Genomic DNA, 20,456 nt, shown 5'->3' with positions numbered 1-20,456 from the left:
CGTTGTTTAAAAAGGGAGCATGGGATAGACTTAAGTAATTACAGGACAGCCAACCTAACCTCGGTGGTGGGCAAATTATTGGAAAAAATTCTGAGGAAGAGTATAAATCGTCATTTAGAAAGGCACATTGAGGACAGTCAGCATGGATTTGTTAAGGGAAGGTCGTCTCTGACTAACTTGATAGAATTTTTTGAGGAACTAACGAGGAGGGTCGATGAGGGTACCCGTTTGATGTAGTCTACATAGATTTTAGCAACCTTTTGACTAGGTCCCACATGGCAGACTGGTCAGAAAAGTAAAAGCCCATGGGATCCAAGGGAAAGTGGCAATTCCAAAATTGGCTCAGTGGCAGGAAGCAAAAGGAAACGGTCGACGGGTGTTTTTGTGACTGGAAGGCTGTTTCCAATGGGGTTGCGCAGGGTTCAGTACTAGGTCCCTTGCTTTTTGTGGTATATATCAGTGATTTAGACTTCAATGTAGGGGGCATGATTAAGACGTTTGAAGGTGATACAAAAACAGGCCGTGTCGTTGATAGTGAGGCAGAAAGCTTTAGATTGCAGGAAGGTATCAATGGACTGGTCAGGTGGGCAGAAAAGAGGCAAATGGAATTCAATCTGGAGAAGTGTGAGGTAATGTATTTGGGGAGGGCTAACAAAGCAAGGGAATACACAATAAATGGTAGGATACTGAGAAGTGTAGAGGAACAGAGGGATCTTGGATTGCATGTCCACAGATTCCTGAAGGTAGCAGAACAGGTGGTTAAGAAGGCATATGGGATACATAGGGCCCGATTTTGTGGATTGTGTGGGAAATGGTTGGATTCCCCCGAATGTGGGGTTCTGACCCACAAAAAAATGTGTCAGCCAGCTCCACGCAATTTTCCCTCAAGTGGCAATTAATTTCCAGCGTGTGGGCAGCCTTGCTAATTGTCCATTTCCAGTCAGGAAGCCCCACCGACCAATCCAGGTTCCAGGAGAGAGCTGGTGCAGTCGGGAGAGCAGGAGGCCAGTAACTGCTGGGGCAGTCGGGAGAGCAGGAGGCCAGTAACTGGTGAGTTTAAAAGCTCACCTTTCGCGGGCTTTTTCTTTCACAGCTGGTGCAGTCAGGAGAGCAGGAGGCCAGTAACTCTTATATAAGTGGAGCTGTTGCTAAACCCGAAACACTACAGTGTAGTGTCTCCCACCCTTCCACCTCCTCTAACCTTTTCGGGGTTAGGGGAAGTTGAAAAGGTAGGTTCAATTTATTTTATTTCAGGAGCCTAACCTAGGTGGAAAAGGTTCCAGGACAGGAGGCGGCAGTGAAAATACAACACCAGAAAACAGGTAGGTGACTGGTTGGTGAGTACTTTCACAAACTTATTCTAAGTAGAATTCAATAATTAAGCTAAATCGTAGTAAATAAAAGGGTCTTGTAAGGGTTAAGTCATGGAAGGGCAGCTCAGACCCGTGTCATGCTCCTCCTGTGCCATGTGGGAAATCAGGGACACTGTCCCTGACAACTATGTGTGCAGGAAGTGTGTCCAGCTGCAGCTCCTAGCGGACCGCATGGCGGCGCTGGAGCTGCGAATGGACTCACTCTGGAGCATACGCGATGCTGAGGATCTTGTGGATAGCACATTCAGTGAGTTGGTCACACCGCAGGTAAAGGCTAGCTCAGACAGTAAATGGGTGACCAAAAGGCAGGGTAAAGGCAGGAAGGTAGTGCAGGAGTCACCTGCGGTCATCTCCCTCCAAAACAGGTTTACCGTTTTGGGTACTGTTGGGGGAGATGACTTATCAGGGGAAGGCACCAGCAGCCAGGTTCAGGGCACCATGACTGGCTCTGCTGCACAGAAGGGCGGGAAAAAGAGGGATAGGGCTATAGTGATAGGGGATTCAATTGTAAGGGGGATAGACAGGAGTTTCTGTGGCCGAGACCGAGACTCCAAGATGGTATGTTGCCTCCCTGGTGCAAGGGTCAAGGATGTCTCGGAGCGGGTGCAGAGCATTCTGAAGGGGGAGGGGGATCAGCCAGTTGTCGTGGTACATGTAGGTACCAACGATGTAGGTAAAAAGAGGGAGGAGGTCCTACAAGCTGAATTTAGGGAGTTAGGAGCTAAATTGAAAAGTAGGACCTCAAAGGTAGTAATCTCTGGATTGCTACCAGTGCCACGAGCTAATAAGTTTAGAGAGAGTAAGATAGATAAGCTAAATACGTGGCTTGAGCAGTGGTGCAAGGGAGAGGGATTTAAATTCTTGAGGCATTGGAACCAGTTCTTGGGGAGGAGTGACCTGTACCAAGGGGACGGTCTACACCTGAACTGTGAGGGAGCCGATGTCCTCGGGGTAATATTTTCTAGGGCGGTTCGGGAGGATTTAAACTAATTTGGCAGGGGGATGGGAACCTAGGTAGTGGAAAAGAGGGAAGTCATATGAAGTCAGAAATAGATGGTAGAAAGGTGAGAAGCAATAAGCAAAGGAGAGAAACACAAAGGGCCAAACTAATTCATAATGAGAGTGTGAAAAAAGCAAGCCTGAAGGCTTTGTATCTTAATGCTAGAAGCATTAGGAACAAGGTGGATGAATTAGTTGTGGAAATAGAGGTAAACAAGTATGATTTGATTGGGATTACAGAAACGTGGCTGCAGGGTGGGCAAGGCTGGGAACTTAACATCCAGGGATATACAATATTTAGGAAGGATCGGCAAAAAGGTAGGGGAGGTGGGGTAGCATTGCTGGTAAAGGAGGGGATTAATGCAATGGAAAGGAAGGATATTAACTCGGATGAAACGGAATCTGTATGGGTAGAAATGAGAAATAGCAAGGGGAGGAAAACGTTAGTGGGTGTGATATATAGGCCTCCAAATAGTAATATGGAGGTGAGGGAAGGCATAAAAAGGGAAATTAGAGAAGCGTGCGATAAGAGCACAGCTGTCATCATGGGTGACTTTAATTTACATATTGATTGGACTACCCAAACTAGTAAAAATTCTGAGGAGGAGGAATTCCTGGAATGTTTTCGGGACGGTTATCTGGACCAATATGTCGAGGAGCCGACTCGAGATCAGGCCATTTTAGACTGGGTATTGTGCAATGAGAAGGGACTTATCAGCAATCTTCTTGTACGAGGCCCCTTGGGTCAGAGCGATCATAATATGATCGAGCTCTCAGTCGAGATGGAGAGTGAGGAAATTGAATCAGAGACTAAGGTCCAGAACTTAAATAAAGGGAATTACGAGGGTATGAGACGGGAATTGGGTAAGATTGATTGGGTGGTGTTTCTGGGGGGATTGACAGTGGATAGACAATGGCAAGCATTCAAAGATAGAATGGAAGAATTCCAGAACATGTTTATACCGGTTTGGCACAAAAATAAACCTAAAAAGGTGACTCAACCGTGGATAACGAGGGAAATTAGGGACAGCATAAAATCAAAAAAAAGGGCATATCAACTGGCAAAAAAAAGCACCAGACCGGAAGATTGGGGGCAGTACAAGATACAGCAAAAGAGGACAAAGGGATTAATCAGGAAGGGGAAAATAGAATACGAAAGTAAACTTGCAGCAAACATAAAGACAGACTGCAAAAGCTTTTATCGGTATATCAGGAGGAAAAGACTGGTAAAATCCCAAGTCGGTCCCTTGCAGTCCGATTCGGGAGAATATATAATGGAGAATAAGGAAATGGCAGACCAATTAAACTCATACTTTGGTTCTGTATTCACAAAGGAGGACACAAATAACCTCCCAGGAATATCGGCAAACATAGGGACTAATGAGAGGGAGGAGCTGACAGAAATTAGTATCTCTAGGGATATGGTGCTGGGTAAGTTGAGGGGACTGAAGGCCGACAAATCCCCGGGGCCTGATAAACTACATCCTAGGGTACTTAAGGAGGTGGCCCTGGAGATAGCAGATGCTCTAAGGATCATCTTCCGGAACTCCATTGACTCGGGAACAGTACCCGTGGATTGGAGGGTAGCTAATGTTACCCCAATATTTAAAAAGGGGGGTAGAGAGAAAGCAGGGAATTATAGACCAGTAAGCCTTACATCGGTTGTGGGCAGAATGCTAGAGTCCATTATTAAGGATAAAATAGCGGAGCACTTGACAAATGGGGAAAGGATCGGACAGAGTCAACATGGATTTACAAAGGGTAAATCGTGTTTGACTAATCTGCTGGAATTTTTTGAGGAAGTAACTGGTAAAATAGATGGGGGAGAGCCAGTGGATGTGGTGTACCTTGACTTCCAGAAAGCCTTCGATAAGGTTCCACACAAAAGATTATCATGCAAAATTAAGGCTCATGGGATTGGGGGCAAAGTATTAACGTGGATAGAGAACTGGCTGGCGGATAGAAAACAGAGAGTTGGAATAAACGGCTCGTTTTCGGAGTGGCAGGCAGTGACCAGCGGGGTGCCGCAAGGATCTGTCCTGGGACCCCAGCTGTTCACAATATATATAAATGATCTGGATCAGGGAATTGGATGCAATATTTCCAAATTCGCTGACGACACTAAACTAGGAGGAGGGGTGGGCTCTGATGAGGATGTCAGGAGGCTACAGTGCGATTTGGACAGGTTGGGGGAATGGGCGGATACGTGGCAGATGCACTATAATGTGGATAAATGCGAGGTTATCCACTTTGGGGGTAAAAACAGGAGGGTAGATTATTATCTAAATGGCAATAGATTGGGAGATGGGGAAGTGCAGAGGGACCTGGGTGTTCTTGTGCACCAGTCACTGAAGGAGAGCATGCAGGTGCAACAGGCGATTAAGAAGGCAAATGGTATGTTGGCCTTCATATCAAGGGGGTTCGAGTATAGGAATAGGGATACCTTACTACAGCTGTACAAGGTGCTGGTGAGACCGCATCTGGAGTATTGTGTACAGTTTTGGTCGCCCCATCTGCGGAAGGATGTTCTTGCCATGGAAAGCGTGCAACGGCGATTCACCAGGCTGATACCTGGAATGGCGGGAATGACCTACGAAGAGAGATTAAATAGTTTGGGCTTGTACTCACTGGAGTTTAGAAGATTGAGAGGGGATCTCATCGAAACATATAAAATTATGGCAGGCCTGGACAGGCTGAATTCAGAGAGAATGTTTCCAATGGCCGGGGAGCACAGAACCAGGGGCCACAGTCTAAAAATAGCGGGCAAATCATTTAAAACAGAGATGAGGAAGAATTTCTTCACTCAAAGAGTGGTGAGCCTGTGGAATTCCCTGCCACAGAGGGCTGCGAAGGCTAATTCAATAAATATTTTCAAGAGAGAATTGGATATATTTCTGAAGGCTAAGGGGATTAAGGGTTACGGAGAAAAGGCGGGGACGGGGTACTGAACTGGTAAGATCAGCTATGATCTCAGACGAAGATCAGCCATGATCTCATTGAATGGCGGAGCAGGCTCGAAGGGCCGAATGGCCTACTCCTGTTCCTATCTCTATGTTTCTATGTTTCTATGTCATCATTCGTGGTGCTTTCAAGGTCCATAGCAAGCACTGCATCCTCTGTTGGCTTCCAAACGAACCATACAGGATGGCAGAGGAGCCTGCAGCAGCTGTGGCCAGTGCCAGACCCCGAGCTGCCTCCAAATTCGACGAAGCTTCACTGCAGGCATTATTGGATGGGGTTAGGGCCCACAGGGAGGTCCTCTTCCCTAGGTCAGGCAGGAAGAGGCCTCCCACTGAGACCAAGGCTGCATGGATGCAGGTGTCAGCAGATGTCAACTCGAATGTGCATGTAACCTTGGCATCACATCTCTAACTCCTTCCTCTACTCCCCCACAGGACCATCCAGAGCCCCCGTCCCCACTGTGGAGGAGGAAGAGGCTGTGCAGCCAGACTCCTCAGAGGAAGCTCCAACCTCTGAGGGTGCAGCGTCAGCAGAAGTAAGCGCACCCAGCACCAGCGCAGACACTCACACTTCGGGGGGACCTTCGGGACATAGAGTAGTGTTGTCACCTGGTGTTTCATAGCTCACAAGTGAGCCTCAGCAGATTCTGGAGACAGGGACAGCAGTGGAGAGTCCTCGTCGGAGGGCGCAGGACTCTGCCAGCTCAGCTCAGCTGCGCTGCATGTCGACCGTCTGCCTCTGGGTCCATCCGCAAGAGAAGAGGTGATGGATCTCCATGCACAGATGCAGGAGTCTCTGGAAGGTTTTGTCTCCAGGGTCGCTGCGAGTGTGGAGCGAATGGAGGAGTCCATAGCGACCATGAGCAGAGCCTTTGTGGAGTCATTGGCGCAGGAACGCATCACCCTGGAAAGGTTGGCAACCTCCATGGAGGAGATAACTCGCCAGGGTACGGAAAACATGGTGAGTGCTCATAAGAGAATGACATCTCTTGAGGAGCGTTGGCCATCTATTGAACAGAGAAACCAGACCTTCATGGAAGTCCTTCTGAGTAGGACTGCCAGTGCAGATATGGGTCCCCATGGCCCCCTGAAGCGCAGCAAGGTGCTCTCAAGCCACTTCCAAGCGCTGGCCCCTTCTGGCCTGTGCAGCTTCAGGTGAGTGAGCAGCAGCCTGGTGCTCCTGGTGCTCATCCTGCTGTTCCTGGTTCTGCTGCTGCCGCCTCTGCTGCTGGAGATCCTCTAATGGCAAGAAGGGAAGGAAAAAAAGGCGTCCCATGCTTCTGGTAGATGCCTCCGCTGAGGAAGCGCTGAGTGAGGGTGGCGAGAGGGGCTTCCCAGGAGATCACATTGGAGAAGTGTGTGAGGCTCCAACCTTCCACAGCTGTGCCTAAGCCTTGAAGAAGTAGCCCCAAGCCTGCAGCAACAAGGTCCTTCACCACACAAATGCTGCCCCTTTAAATCGCAGCTTTCCCGAATGACCTGCAGCTGAGAGCAAGCAAGCCGGCAAGCTTCACGCCAGGTTTCATCAGCGGGGTTCCCCGCAGGCGTGTTTAGTGTGGGGAACCCCTGAAAATCGCAAGGGCACCCTAAAATGGCATTAAACATGCCAATAATTGGTGATCAGGGTCCCGACGGCCAGTCCCGCCAGTGGCGGGCGGGACTGATTCGTGTCGCGGAGAAACGGCGGTCCGAAATTCGGACGGGGCGGGGAATCAGGCGGCGGTGGGGGGTCGCCACCCCCTATTTCAGCGATTTTCAGCTCCCGCCTGCCCGAAAACCCGCCCGACGGCTGGCAGAAAATCGGGGCCATAGAGTCCTAGGGGGAAAAATTCAGTATCACCCCGTTTGGAGCGCCATTATCGGCCGTGCGCAAAGTTTCGCGCCTGGCGCTAATTATCGCCTCCGACAGCAAACTTGGCTTTTATCGCCCCTGGAGGTGGTTGGAGCGCTAAATCAGGCGCTTCACACCTTTCTTAAAGCGCAAAGGCCAAGGAGCGAGGCGCTACCTCAGAGCGCTGGCGAAGCAAGGAAGGGCAAATCAAAATGAACCTGCAAAGTGCTGCTCAGTACTCAAAACTCCTTCACACAGTGTTGAATCTCTCCAGAAGTCTCTCTCTCTCTCTCAGAATGCGTGGTGCAAAAATGTCACAGACAAAAAAAGGCAGGAAGCGGTCGCCTTTAAATAGCGCTCCCCCAGTCCCTTTCTGACAGCAAAACGCTCCCCTTAACCTGTCGTTGCTAGCGGCAGGCGGTAAGGCAGGGGGCGCCACTCAATATCCGGTCCGGGGTGCTAACGGGGCGTTGCGCACTTGACTGACGTCACAATCTGCCAGCGCAGGAGATCGTGGCGGTAGTGTTTAGCGCCACCGCAAAATGTCTAGTTAATTTCGTGAGCGGCGCAAACATCGCCGCGCCCGGGCGCTAGTTGCTTTGCGCCACAATTGCCGCCCTCTTAAGGCACTAACGGGAGTTAGAATTTTTCCCCCCTAGAGTCATAGATTTATACAGCACAGAAAGAGGCCCTTCTGCCCATCGTGTCCACGCCGGCCATCAAGCCCTATCTATTCTAATCCCATTTTCCAGCACTTGGTCCGTAGCCTTGTATGCTATGGCATTTCAAGTGCTCATCTAAATGCTTCTTGAATGTTGTGAGGGTTCCTGCCTCTACCACCCTTTCAGGCAGTGAGTTCCAGATTCCAACCACCCTCTGGGTGAAAAAGGTTTTCCTCAAATCCCCTCTAAACCTCCTGCCCCTTACCTTGAAACTATGCCCCCTGGTTATTGACCCCTCTACTAAGGGGAAAAGTTCCTTTCTATCCTATCTATGCCCCTCATAATTTTGTACACTTCAATCAGGTCCACCCTCAGCCTTCTCTGCTCTAAGGAAAACAACCCCAGCCTGTCCAGTCTCTCTTCATAGCTGAAGCGCACCAGCCCAGGTAACATCCTGGTGAATCTCCTCTGCACCCTCTCCAATGCAATCACATCCTTTCTATAGTGAGGTGACCAGAACTGCACCCAGTATTCCAGCTGTGGCCTAACTATCGTTTTGTACAGCTCCATCATAACCTCCCTGCCCTTGCCTTCATTAGCCGAGGCATAGAATATAAGTATCCCATATGCCTTTTTAACCACCTTATCTACCTGTCCTGCTGCCTTCAGGGATCTATGTACATGCACACCAAGGTCCCTCTGATCCTCTGTCCTTCCTAGGATCCTACCATTCATTGTGTATTCCCTTGTTAGTCCTCCCAAAATGCATCACCTCACACTTTTCAGGGTTAAATTCAATTTGCCACTGTTCTGCCCATCTAACCAACCCGTCTATATCGTCCTGTAGCCTGAGGCTTCCCTCCTCGCTATTTGCGCCACCACCAATTTTCGTGTCATCTGCGAATTTACTGATCATACCTCCTACATTCATATCTAAATCATTAATGTACACTTCAAACAGCAAAGGAGCCAGCACCAATCCTTGCCGATACTTACCTTTATTAGCCGAGGCATAGAATATAAGAGCAGGGAGGTTATGCTTGAACTGTACAAAGCACTAGTTAGGCCACAGCTAGAATATTGCGTACAGTTCTGGTCACCACATTACAGGAAAGATGTGATTGCACTGGAGAGGGTACAGAGGAAATTTATGAGGATGTTGCCAGGACTGGAGAATTTTAGCTATGAGGAAAGATTGGATAGGCTGGGGTTGCTTTCATTGGAGCAGAAGAGGCTAAGGGGAGACTTAATTGAGGTGTATAAAATTATGACGGGTCCAGATAGAGTGGATATGAAGGACTTACTTTCCTTAGCAGAGAGATCAATAACCAGTAATTGGTAGAAGGATTAGAGGGGAGTTGAGGAGAACCTTTTTCACCCAGAGGGTGGTGGGGGTCTGGAACTCACTGCCTGAAAGGGTGGTAAAGGCAGAAACACTCATCACATTTAAAAAGCACTTGACTATGCACTTGAAGTGTCATAACCTACAAGGCTACGGACCAAGAGCTGGAAAGTAAGATTAGGCCGACACAGACACGATGGGCCGAATGACCTCCTTCTGTGTTGTAAATTTCTATTATTTCTATGAAAACAAACATACACAGAAAATGTCACCTTTAGCCAACAATCTGGATTATAACATTGGCATGTAGTGGCTGGAACTACATTTGGGCAATCAATTCTTCCGATCAAGATTTTCCTTTTCATATGCCTGGAGCTATTGCATTGCCTGGGCACTGTGCTAGGAGGAGCATATGCCCGTAAGGGAGCCCACCCTATTTTTGATCCCTTTAAATTAATTTCTTCACCTAATATCCTTGAGTGGCAACTACCTGGGCCGGGAGATTTTTGTGGCTACAATTTGATCAGTTTATCCATTACAGTTTTTCTGTTTATACTAACACTTGTATATTTCTCCCTGTCCCTAATCTCTAGCTTTCCCTATACCTCTGGTATCATATTCGCCTTTTCCATTGTGAAGATTGAAGCAAAATATTAATTTAGTAGTTATACCATGTGCTTCTCCTCTACTATTGTGCTATCTGAATCTCATTTAATGGGTCCACCTCTTATTTTAGCACTCTCTTTAATGTACCTTTAAATATTATTACAAATGCTTGACACCATCTGCAAGTTTTCTTTTTACATACTCCCTCTTTACCCTCCATATTATTTTCTTGATCTTTTGTTACTTTTTTGTGATCCTTCCAGTCCTCATTCTTGCCACTTTGGTTTTCTTTGCATAAGCCTTCTCCTTTTATTTAATTTGATCCTAACCATTCTTGTGGGCCATGGTTGTATCACTCCAAAATTACCTGCCTTGCAATTCAAGTTATGCTTGTTTTGTAATCCACTAATTACCTTCTGAAATTGATTTAGCTTTTGGTCCATAAATGACTGACTAACAGTTTCATTCACCCTGTTATAGTCAAATTTATTCTTCAGCTCTTCATAGTTAATTTTGTTCACATCCAAAACCTTGACACTGAATTGAATCATATTGTGGTCACTATTCCAAAGATACTCCCCTTCTACCAAGTTGCTGTTTTTGATTCATTATCCTAGTTAATTTGAGTATCTCTGACCTCTTGTTGAGTTAAATAGAATAGAATAATAATAATACAGCACAGAAGGAGGCCAAGGCATAAATATTTCCAAAGTTATCAAATATATTTAATACATCTGTTCTTTCTTTTCTTCTTGTGCAGTTACTCCTCTCCAATCAATATGGAAATTAAAATTTTCCATTTGTACCACATGCTTCTTTTCTCCCAGATCTCCATATACAAACATTCTTCAGTTAAATCATCACAGTCAGGTCTGTAAAATATTCCCCCCAGTGTTTTGCATCTTTTCTTGTTTCCTAATTCTTTAGCAAGTAACCCTGCCGATTACACAGATTCCATCAAAGGAAGGTCATTCAGTATAATTTACAGTCCCTCCCATGATTTTCAATTCCTTGCTTTGCATTGCCTATACCATTTGAGGTTGCTAAATGAGGCCCTTGGAGTCATCTCTCAGTCAGAGGCTGCTGATATCAACCACAAATGCGTGAGTGTAACATTGCAGTATTTACCACCTTTTGGAGTAGACGGGAACATAGATTGTATTCCACATGGTTTGCACTCCGTTATACTTTAAGGAATAATTGTTTGTCTTGTGGCATGCTAACCCATTCACACCATGCATAAGGATGCAGATTTTGCTTCATAGTCAACTCAGTCTGCTTATGGAAACTTCCTGTTGCTGTGCATGTAAGTTACATATGTCCTTTATTAATACTGCCCATCCCTTTCCTTTCCTATTTTCCCTAACCTTACTGAAAATACTACATTCTGGTAAATTTAGCTGCAATTCTTCCTCGAGCTGCAACCGAGCATCTGTAGTTGCAACCACATCATACCCCTTGAGCTGGGTTGCTAGTTCCTCTATTTTATGTGTAATAGCCCAGCATTAGTATAAAGGTTCCTTGTTCAGTTGACCGTGTTCTCCCTCTCTGGTCTCCCATCTGCTGGTCATTTGCCTCTGTTAATTTGCCTCCTTTCTTAACTTCTGTTAAACTTCCCACCTCCAGTGCCCCATTTTTATTCTTTCCCTTCCATGCTATCTGTTTTACACTCTTTATTCTCAGCTCTCCCCTGTTGTATTGTACACTATTCTGAAGTGACCTTGTATTTCCTAGTACGTACCACTTTAAGCAGAGATCTGGAAAGGCTTCCAAATCCTTGTGCTTCATTATTTCTCACAAGTTACTTCTCAGTGAAAAAAAATCAGTGTTTCAGTATGAAGCCAGAAAGACTTTTTCCATCTATCAACAAGTTATTTTTACTTTGATACATATAGAGAGTGGTCTTTGTGTGGGGAGAAGCCAAAACTGAACATGTCTAGTGCTTTTGATCATTTATCTGCAAGAATAATTGGGAGACAAAGTTAATAGATCCATGTTCTTTAGATCCTGTTGTAAATCTGAGGTGAGGATCTTTTTCCTAATGACTTAGGGTTATATTTTCATCTTTTTCAACACATATTTCTAAAGTAATTAACAGAAGCACACACTAAAACTCTGTAGGGCATGACCACTGTGTATATTTGATTTATTACACCCATGATGAGAAGTGACAAAAATCATCCATCACACTTCACCCTGTTCTTTGGATCCATGAAGGCAGATTTAGAATTCTGCTTGAAGATTTCCTTTAATTTTCATTTATTTTTAGAAATCCATCACTTTGACATTCCCCACTATAGTGCTTTCTGTGACGGATCAGGCTTTTATACTATATGCATTGATCTGGTTCATTAACTGCTGGAAGCTTTGGGAATGGTCCACTGGCCACTGCCAATTTCAGCCATCCATTAAAGATTAATTCATGTTGGGAAAGTAAAACTAATGTATACTTTAAAAGAAAGCTAAGTTTCGGTTTATCCTCTCTAATTACAAAGAATAACCCTACCACTGGCTTCAGGACTGAATTTCATTATTTTAAAGACATCAAATAAAAGTTCTTGGTTTGGTTATTTACAATATTCTAAAAATATCAACTTAGTTCATTTTAGATTTTGCTGTAATTTCAGGGAGAAACCATCTGGGGAAAAAGTGACCAAGTATAGCAGAGCCACAATGTTTCATAAATATTACGAGAGAGACATGAAAAGGAAGATCTGATAATATGCGTTTATGATCCAAATCCTTACTAGTTGTACAAACTGGATACGGTCTTCCTCACTTAATACAGCTTATATGGTGCTTAACATTCATCTGTAGAACCTTGGAAAGCGATGAATTCTTTTTACATTCAGTTGGTTTCATATTTAAAGTGTAATACTGTATATCTATCATCTCAAGTGATTAAATAGGTTGAGAGAATTTGCATCGTTATCTGCAAATAATTATTAGGGAACACAAGTGTTATGGAACACACATGTAAAATGCAGAAATCCACCAGAATCTGAAACAGAAAAGATGGGTTCACTTTTCATATAAAAAAAATCTTTCAAAAATGTTAACCAGTATTTTTTAATTTCAAATACTGATATACTTGCTCTGTTTTCAGAATTTTCTGTTATGCTGGTGCAAGGACTGAAAGTCCAAGGAGATTCAGGGGGGAATTTTAACATGGGTGAGCGGGTGGGAGTGAGGGGTTAAATGGGCAAAAAATCGAAGCGTGTCAGGAAGCTGGCTCCAACTCGCCGACTTCCAGGTTTTACTGAGGCAGGACAGGGGGCGGGCAGCCAACCCGCTCCCAGGAGGCGGGTTGGCATTTTAAATATGTTAATGAGGCTGGAAGCCTCTGATTTAAACTGCTTTGCCGGTTTTACTGTGGCCGGCCGGGTTTCCCAGGCCTCAGGAAACCCGGTAGCTGCAGCGAGGTGAGGACACCCTCACGGAGCACTCCTTGTGGGCTAGGAGGAACAGGAGTGCTTCCTCCTGGCCCTCTAAGGTCCCCTACCATACAAACCCCTGCCTCCCCCACCCCTGGGATCGGACCCCTCCCCGCCCCGGTGTCAGGGATCGGACGGATCCTTCCCCCAGGGTCGGGGATCAGACCCTCCTTTGCATTGCACCAACCCAACCCTGCCCCAAGGGGTCAGGGATCGGACTCCCCACCTCCCCAATGTCGGGGATCGGGCCTACCTCATCCTGTGGCCTTCTCCAGGGCGCTCCCTGCCCGACCGAAAGCCAAGCCTGTCAGCCAGGCTAACCGCCGGTTGGGGAACCTGCCACTGACAGAAGATGAGTTAAATCTCCACAGCTTGCTAGGAAATCCAGACTTCTGGGTTTTCCCACGCGCTACTGGACACCCCCCCCCCCCTGCTCCCAGCGTGTTGGGAAGTAAAAATTCCCCTCTCAGAGTCTAATAAATGTAATTCTCTTTCATTCATTTAATATCCACTTGCAAGTAGGATATTGCCATTAACCCACAGAGCAAAATCAGCTGGGACATTGGTCTTTAAATAATTTATGTTCCCACTGGTCAGCTCAGAAACAATCGCCCTTTCAGGACATGGAAGGATACACCCCTTGCCAAGGAGATTAGCAACATCCACAAAATCAAAGCCCACGGATCTTGGCTGCCCTTCCATTCTCTGGTGGACACCCAATTATGACATCCCCTCCCTCCCAGAAGGATACTGCAGTGGAACGAGCGCATCAGATAACTTCACAAAGAGTGACATTCAGTTTCTTCAGATGCATGAAAATGAGCAAATCACTCCAATTTGTGACTTCCCCTTCAAACTACAGGAGAGTACGTTTTTGGTATTGGCAAGCGACTCTTTGGCTGTGATTTCGCCTACCGAGGTGGGTCCGGTGCGGCCGGGGTCGGTGGCGGGGTGCGACCCCACTGCTGGCTGCATCCCGCACTGTGAAAAGATTTTACGATGATTGGGCTTGTAGTGCCCGCCCAGCGCGTTTCCCCGCCAATTGATGGAAGCGGGTCTGATGCCGGTTTCCTTAAAGGGACCATGCGCAAATTGATTTTGACAGTTCCTACTGTCAGTGTTCTACAGCATTGAGGTGCTGCAAACACTGACAAGCACTGCACAGAGGTGCACGGCTGCACTCAGGCTCTCCCATGAATCCCTCCATATGCTTATGGAGGGAGTCACAGCACGCAGGGAGGTCCTCTTCCCTTCCAATGGGCGGAAGAGACCTCCCCAGGAGATCAACACAGCCTGGTTGCACGTTGCACAGGAGGACACAAGCAGGGATGTTGTTAGGAGGACCAGGCTGCAGTGGCGCAAACCTTTCAATAAACCCAGTAGATCACGAAACTTTACTGCAAAGCCACACTCAACCTCATCCTGCTGTGCCTCTCATCACATCCCCATCACTCTGCCTTCCTTACCCTACTTCTGCACATCCTTACTCACACCAACTTTCCTTGCACCTTCACCCATCCCTCTCTATCTACATTATCACTTCCCCATCTCACTAGCCACCCCTCTCACTCACCCTCATCCTAGTCCAATTATACCAACTAACAACACACAAGGGTAGGTTCTTGGGTGCTTTAGCCAATGTTCATGAGAAGTTTCTGTTAATCTGCTGTCGAACATTGAAATCTTTATTTTGAACACTTTGGGCTCGAATTTCCAAGCCCCGTGGAGGCGGGTTTGGAGGCGGGAGTGGTGGGAAAATTGCAGAATCAGGGGGCAGGAACCCATCCCGCCTCCAACCCACCTCCGTGCCAATGTCCCAGGAGGCGGGTATCCGACCTGTGCTGGGAACCGTCTCCCCGAGGCAGGGAGGGGATTAGTGCCAATTAACTGCCTGTTAACAGGTAGTTAACGGGCAGTTTTTTGTCTAATCCCTATTTTTAGCCCTGAAGTGTGGGCTTCCTGACGGCTCCGAACCACGCCAAGTTAGCGAGGCGGACCGTCGGTCTGAAGGGGTTGGAGGGGTCGAGATGTCCGTTGTGCAGGTGAGTGATAGGTGCATGTGTGCAGAGGTAAGTGTGCAGAGGTAAGTGTAAAGTGTTTTAATAAGTTTTACTTACCTTTACTTTCTCCTGCAGGCTTCCTTCCTTCAGTTCTCAGGAGTCCCTCAGCTCACCAGCACAGAAAGCAGAATGGCCGCTGAACTGTCAAAAGCTGCAGCCTCTGCTTTCTGGTCTGGAGAGCTCTCTAACTGAGTCTGAGTAGAAGGACTCAAGTTAGAAGACAGATTGTCAGTGTTGGACAGCTTCACAGAGCTGTCAAATGCTGATTTGTCATCTGTCAAAAGCTCTTGACAGATGAAATGTCAATCACTGACGTCACCAGTAACCAGATGTCCCTTAATTGGCCTGCTGAGCCCGCTGGGCGGGCTTAACAAGGTCAATCAAGGGAAAATAGCGTGGGTTGGCCACAAGTCGATGGATGCTTTATGGTGTTGGTGTGGGGTGGTGCCAACCTGGTGCATTATGTGGCAGTCAGGGTGTATAGCGTCAAGTGAAGTAAATCTGGCTATGGTGAGGCCATCGCTGGCCTCCCGGGCAGCAATGTTGTCGGGTGCCCTGTGTCCTGTGCAGCATCAGTTGATTGTGGAGAAGGTTGGTGTTGTTGTTGGTGCTGCTGGTGTGCCTGGTTCTGCTGGTATTGGAGCTGATCATGGTGGGATTCTGAGGACCAAGGTGAGAGAGTGTAAACCATACCCATTCTGATGTAATAGATGGCAGGTGAAGGTGAGATGATAAAAACAAATCTGTCAGTGTTGAGAGAGGTTGTTCCAATGAGGTGGCACGGATAGAGTTGGCTCCAAACACTTGCAAGCTGCATAAAGCTCAATCTGTCTTCCAAATGCAGTAAGCAGCAGTTTCTGAGCTTGGAAAGTGAACAGCTGTGAGATGGGAGCTTTTATACAACTTTTGCAGCTGTCAGGTAATCAGATAATTCAATGCTGAATCCACTCACGACATGCTGAGCTGACGTGATACCCAAGCAGCGGGGAAGCCGTGCGGGAACACATATTGAAAGGTAAGCTTAAAATACTATTTAAGTGCCTCTTAACAATCTCGCTAATGATCTAAATTGCCTCGCTTGGTGTCAGGTCTGTTCAGCGATGAAAGACCCCAACATCTGGGAGACTTGCGTGGAGGCAGTTTCCCTACCCGCTGTCAAAAAACATTTTTTCTCACCCGACCCGCCACCAAACGCACCCGCTGACCCCCCACTACCGGCAGCGTGGGAGAGTCTGGCTCCTGTTATTGAGGTGTTCGGACATCCGACAACGCCAAGAAGCCGAGTAGTGGCAGTTTGGAGAACTACCCCCACTGACTAACTCGGCCACCGCAGGAGACTTGGACTTGGACTCGGCAACATTTCCGGTTATTGAGGTGTTGTTTTCGGAGTATGAATTTTGCTGGTTAATAGAGAATTATGGATATTTAGGTGCCGTTTAAACGAGAGTTTCCTGTAAAATCTCTGTAGTCCAAATTAATGTAAAATAATAACCAAGGACTGTATCTTTTTACAGAAGGAAATGTTGGGGAAATTGAAGAAATTGTGGTTTTGTAACTGTGCAAATTATTTACCTCCCCAACAAGTTTAAGTTGAACAAATGTTGTTCATATTTTTAGTTCATACTGGACGTTTGTTTGAATTTGAATTGTTCCTACTAGTTTCTTGCAGACATGGAGAACAATATGCTGTTTAGGGATGATATTGAATGCCAAAAACTTATCATGGAAGCAATGAAATATCACCTGCTACCAGAGCGACGAAACATGATGCAGAGTCCTCGCACTAAACCTAGGAAGTCTACCGTAGGTGTTCTGTTTGCAGTTGGAGGAATGGATGCAACGAAAGGTACTGAGTATTAAATAATCTTGAACTCATGTAAGATCATTTAAATTTTAATTTGGTGATGACACCACCTGTCCAATATTGTAGATTTTTTTTTAACCTATGTTCTGATGCAGGTGAAGCAGTTTATAGTGGTCGGTTCATAGTTCACACTCCAGCTGTGCCTGAGACATCTCATGCTTGTAAACTTATCTGGGTTGTGTGTATGTTGTTTCTGTATTCTCCCTTCTCAAGTGAATTCATAGAGGTTAGGATTGGAGAGAATTATCAGTCGTGTTCTGGTCTTGTACAGTGCACCTGAGGACTGCAAAGATGTTGCCCATCTTTTTCCTCATTCTCTAAAATTGGTTAGAGGACCTTTCTGAGTTTCTTTCATTTGGGTAGAGCAGCTGACATAATGTTCCATATAATCCTATAGTCCTGATAACATTTGGGTAACATTTGTTCCCAGGCATTTGAGCCTGATGATTGTTTAAAGCAACGGGAAGTCAAGATAAAACTTGCAAATCCATTTGGGTTGGAAGTTGGGGAATAGTGGATACTTGTTAAGTAATATAATGAAGAAAGCATTGCGTGGAGTGGAGTTCCCAGGGATTAGTGTTGGTATTCTACAGATTCTGATTTATATTAATGACTTAAATTCGGAAGCTAAAGCAAATTGGTCAAATTTGCAGATGATATTGAACTAGGAGGAGGCTAGCTGAAGTTGAAGAGATTGCCAAGGACCTAAAACTGAGTTGGATGAAAGTTGTATTTGGATGGATTAGTGGCAAATGAAGTTCTGTATTGATGAGTATTGCATGTAGGGAGAAAAAAACTTGACAGAAGTCCATAGATAATGATGAAATAGCTACTGGTAATGTTGAAAGAATTCCTAAGAGTACTGGTGGACTCATTCCTTTTATTTGTCCAGTCACTGCAAAACAACAATCAGCAAAGCAACTAGAATACTGAATTAAATTGCCAAATCAGTAGAATACAAGTTGGAGATGATATGCTAAAACTGTATAGACTTCTGGTCAAACTGTACCTTTGTCCACTTCTGCTCACTGAAACATAGAGAAGACATTTAAGCTCTTGAAACACGTGCAGAAAAGAGCCACATGGCTGATTTTTAGCATCAGAGAACGGAGTTCTGAGGAAGGACTGGAAAAACTTGAGCTTTCAATTTTGAAAAGAGACAAAAACAATGGGGCCGTATAGAGGTATATAACAGTAAACATTATGGAAAAAGTATATCTAGAACACTATTTGAAGTTAAACCTTGACATTGAGACAAAGGAAACAGGTTCAAACTGGCAAAAAGCAAATGGATTGATGTAAGAGTTCTTCACACAAACAACAGTCCTGTTGATTAGAAGCCAGGACTGGAGGTTGTCTGAACCAATTGGCCAGACATCACTTTCTCCTTCTTGGTTGTATGTGAACATGAGGCAGAAAAGTTTAAACTGAGTTGTTAGTTTCTGAGAGTCACTGTTACAGGTGTGTTTAATTAGGGGTTTTTTTCCTGTGAAAAATCAATATATAGTAAGTTTTTAAAGACTTTTAATTTTCCTCAAAGGAACCTTTTGGGATATGCCCAGTTGTTAAAGAAAAGAAAGACATGCATTTATATAGCACCTTTCAGGACATCCTAAATTGCTTTACAGCCAATGAAGCACTTTTGAAGTGTAGTCACTGTTGTAATGTAGGAAACGTGGCAGCCAAGTTGCGCACAGCAAGCTCCCACAAACAGCAATGTGATAATGGCCAGATAATCTGTTTTTGTTATGTTGATTGAGGGATAAGTATTGGCCAGGACACCAAAGATAACTCCCCTGCTCCTTCAAAATAGTGCCATGGGATCTTTTACACCCACCTGTGAGAGCAGACAGGTTCTCAGTTTAACGTCTCATCCAAAAGACCAGACCTCTGACAGTGCAGCACTCCCTCAGTACTGCACTGGAATGTCAGCCTAGGTTTTTGTGCTCGAGTCTCTGGAGTGGGACTTGAACCCACTTCTGACTCAGAGGCGAGAATGCTACTCACTTTGTGTTATTTGTTTTATTTTCTTCAAGACTCATTGCAGCTGCTTTGTTGAGAATGGAGTGAATGCATTAACTGGTTTAATTTAGGCAGAGCTGTCACTGCATTTGCAGAATCATCAGAGTTTGGAAATAAAATGGGGGAGTAGGATCTCTTCTTAGGCAGTCCCTCGGAATCGACGATGACTTGCTTCCACACTAAAAATCAGTTCTCAGGTGACTGATGAGTCCAATGCGGGACCTACAGGCCCCGATTTTCCCGAAGGTGCGGGGAATTGTCGGGTTCCGACCCGAATCTAAATGGGTCAGCCAGCTGCACGCAATTTTCCCTCAATTGGCCAATTAATTTCCAGCGTGTGGGCACCCTTGCTAAGTGTCCATTTCCAGTCAGAAAGCCCCACAGTATGATGTCATCATTCGTGGTGCTTTTAAAGTCTCCAGCAAGCTTCTCAACCTCTGCAAGCTTCCCAACCAGTCGTACAGAATGGCAGAGGAGCCTGCACCAGCTGCTGGCAGAGGCCGAGCTGCCGCCAAATTTGATGAGACCTCATTGCAGACATTGGTGGATGGGGTTAGGGCCCACAGGGAGGTCCTCTTCCCTAGCTCAGGGAGGAAGAGGCCTCCCAAAGAGACCAGGGCTGCCTGGATGAAGGTGGTTGCAGAGGTCAACTCTCTGGGAGTCACCCGTCGGACCTGGATGCAGTGCAGGAAGCGATTCCATGACCTTCACCGTACAGGAAAAGTAAGTATGAAGTTTCCAACACCCTCAACCTGATCCCCATTGCCTTTCCCCAACAGCACTCAGCTTCAGCAATCACTTCCTCCACATCCCACTTCACAGTCACATCCATGCACCCTTACCCATTCCCCCTCTCTCTATGCTCACATTCACATAACTATTCCACCATGCAGCCCTCACACTGCCTCTCACTCTGATGCTTGGAACACAACTGACAACACACAGGGAGGGCCCTTGGTCTTGCAGCCTCACACCATCTTTGTCTCCTAAGTATCTATGCTATGCAATCTCTACACTCACTCCTGCACTCTCACTCAAACTCCACTTGTCTCCCTCATTGCAGGAAAAGAGAGCTCACAATAGGAGAGAGCGAGTGAGGACTGGAGGAGGACCACCCTCAATCGCCCACCTAACCCCCTGGGAGGAAGCAGTGATGGAGATTGCTGGGGCTCACGTGGCTGCGGAAGCTGGGGCAGGAGAGACAGGAGCAAGCCCGCAAGCTGGTGACAGAATAGTTTCCCATTTCTCTCATTGACATAGCATGAGTCGCTGATATGATTCTGAAGCTACATCATTTGGACTT

General features: G+C 46.1%; 1 protein-coding gene across 5 annotated transcripts in view; it reads left to right on the top strand.

The window, feature by feature from the left end:
• Positions 1 to 20,456, top strand: part of LOC147123198 (kelch-like protein 5) — a 150,793-nt gene that overhangs the window by 92,617 nt on the left and 37,720 nt on the right. For all 5 annotated transcript variants that reach the window (XM_085968716.1, XM_085968697.1, XM_085968707.1 and 2 more), the window contains one exon: positions 16,927 to 17,113. In XM_085968716.1, coding sequence (XP_085824842.1) covers positions 16,927 to 17,113 — 187 coding nt within the window. The remainder of the gene's footprint in view (positions 1 to 16,926; positions 17,114 to 20,456) is intronic.

The sequence above is a fragment of the Somniosus microcephalus genome, chromosome 2 (genome assembly GCF_052327205.1).
Source record: "Somniosus microcephalus isolate GS21.2 chromosome 2, FLI_Smic_1.0, whole genome shotgun sequence".
In the NCBI taxonomy this organism is placed as follows: Eukaryota; Metazoa; Chordata; class Chondrichthyes; order Squaliformes; family Somniosidae; genus Somniosus; species Somniosus microcephalus.
Note: the sequence above shows the minus strand (reverse complement) of the source record. Positions and strands in the feature narration are given on the sequence as shown.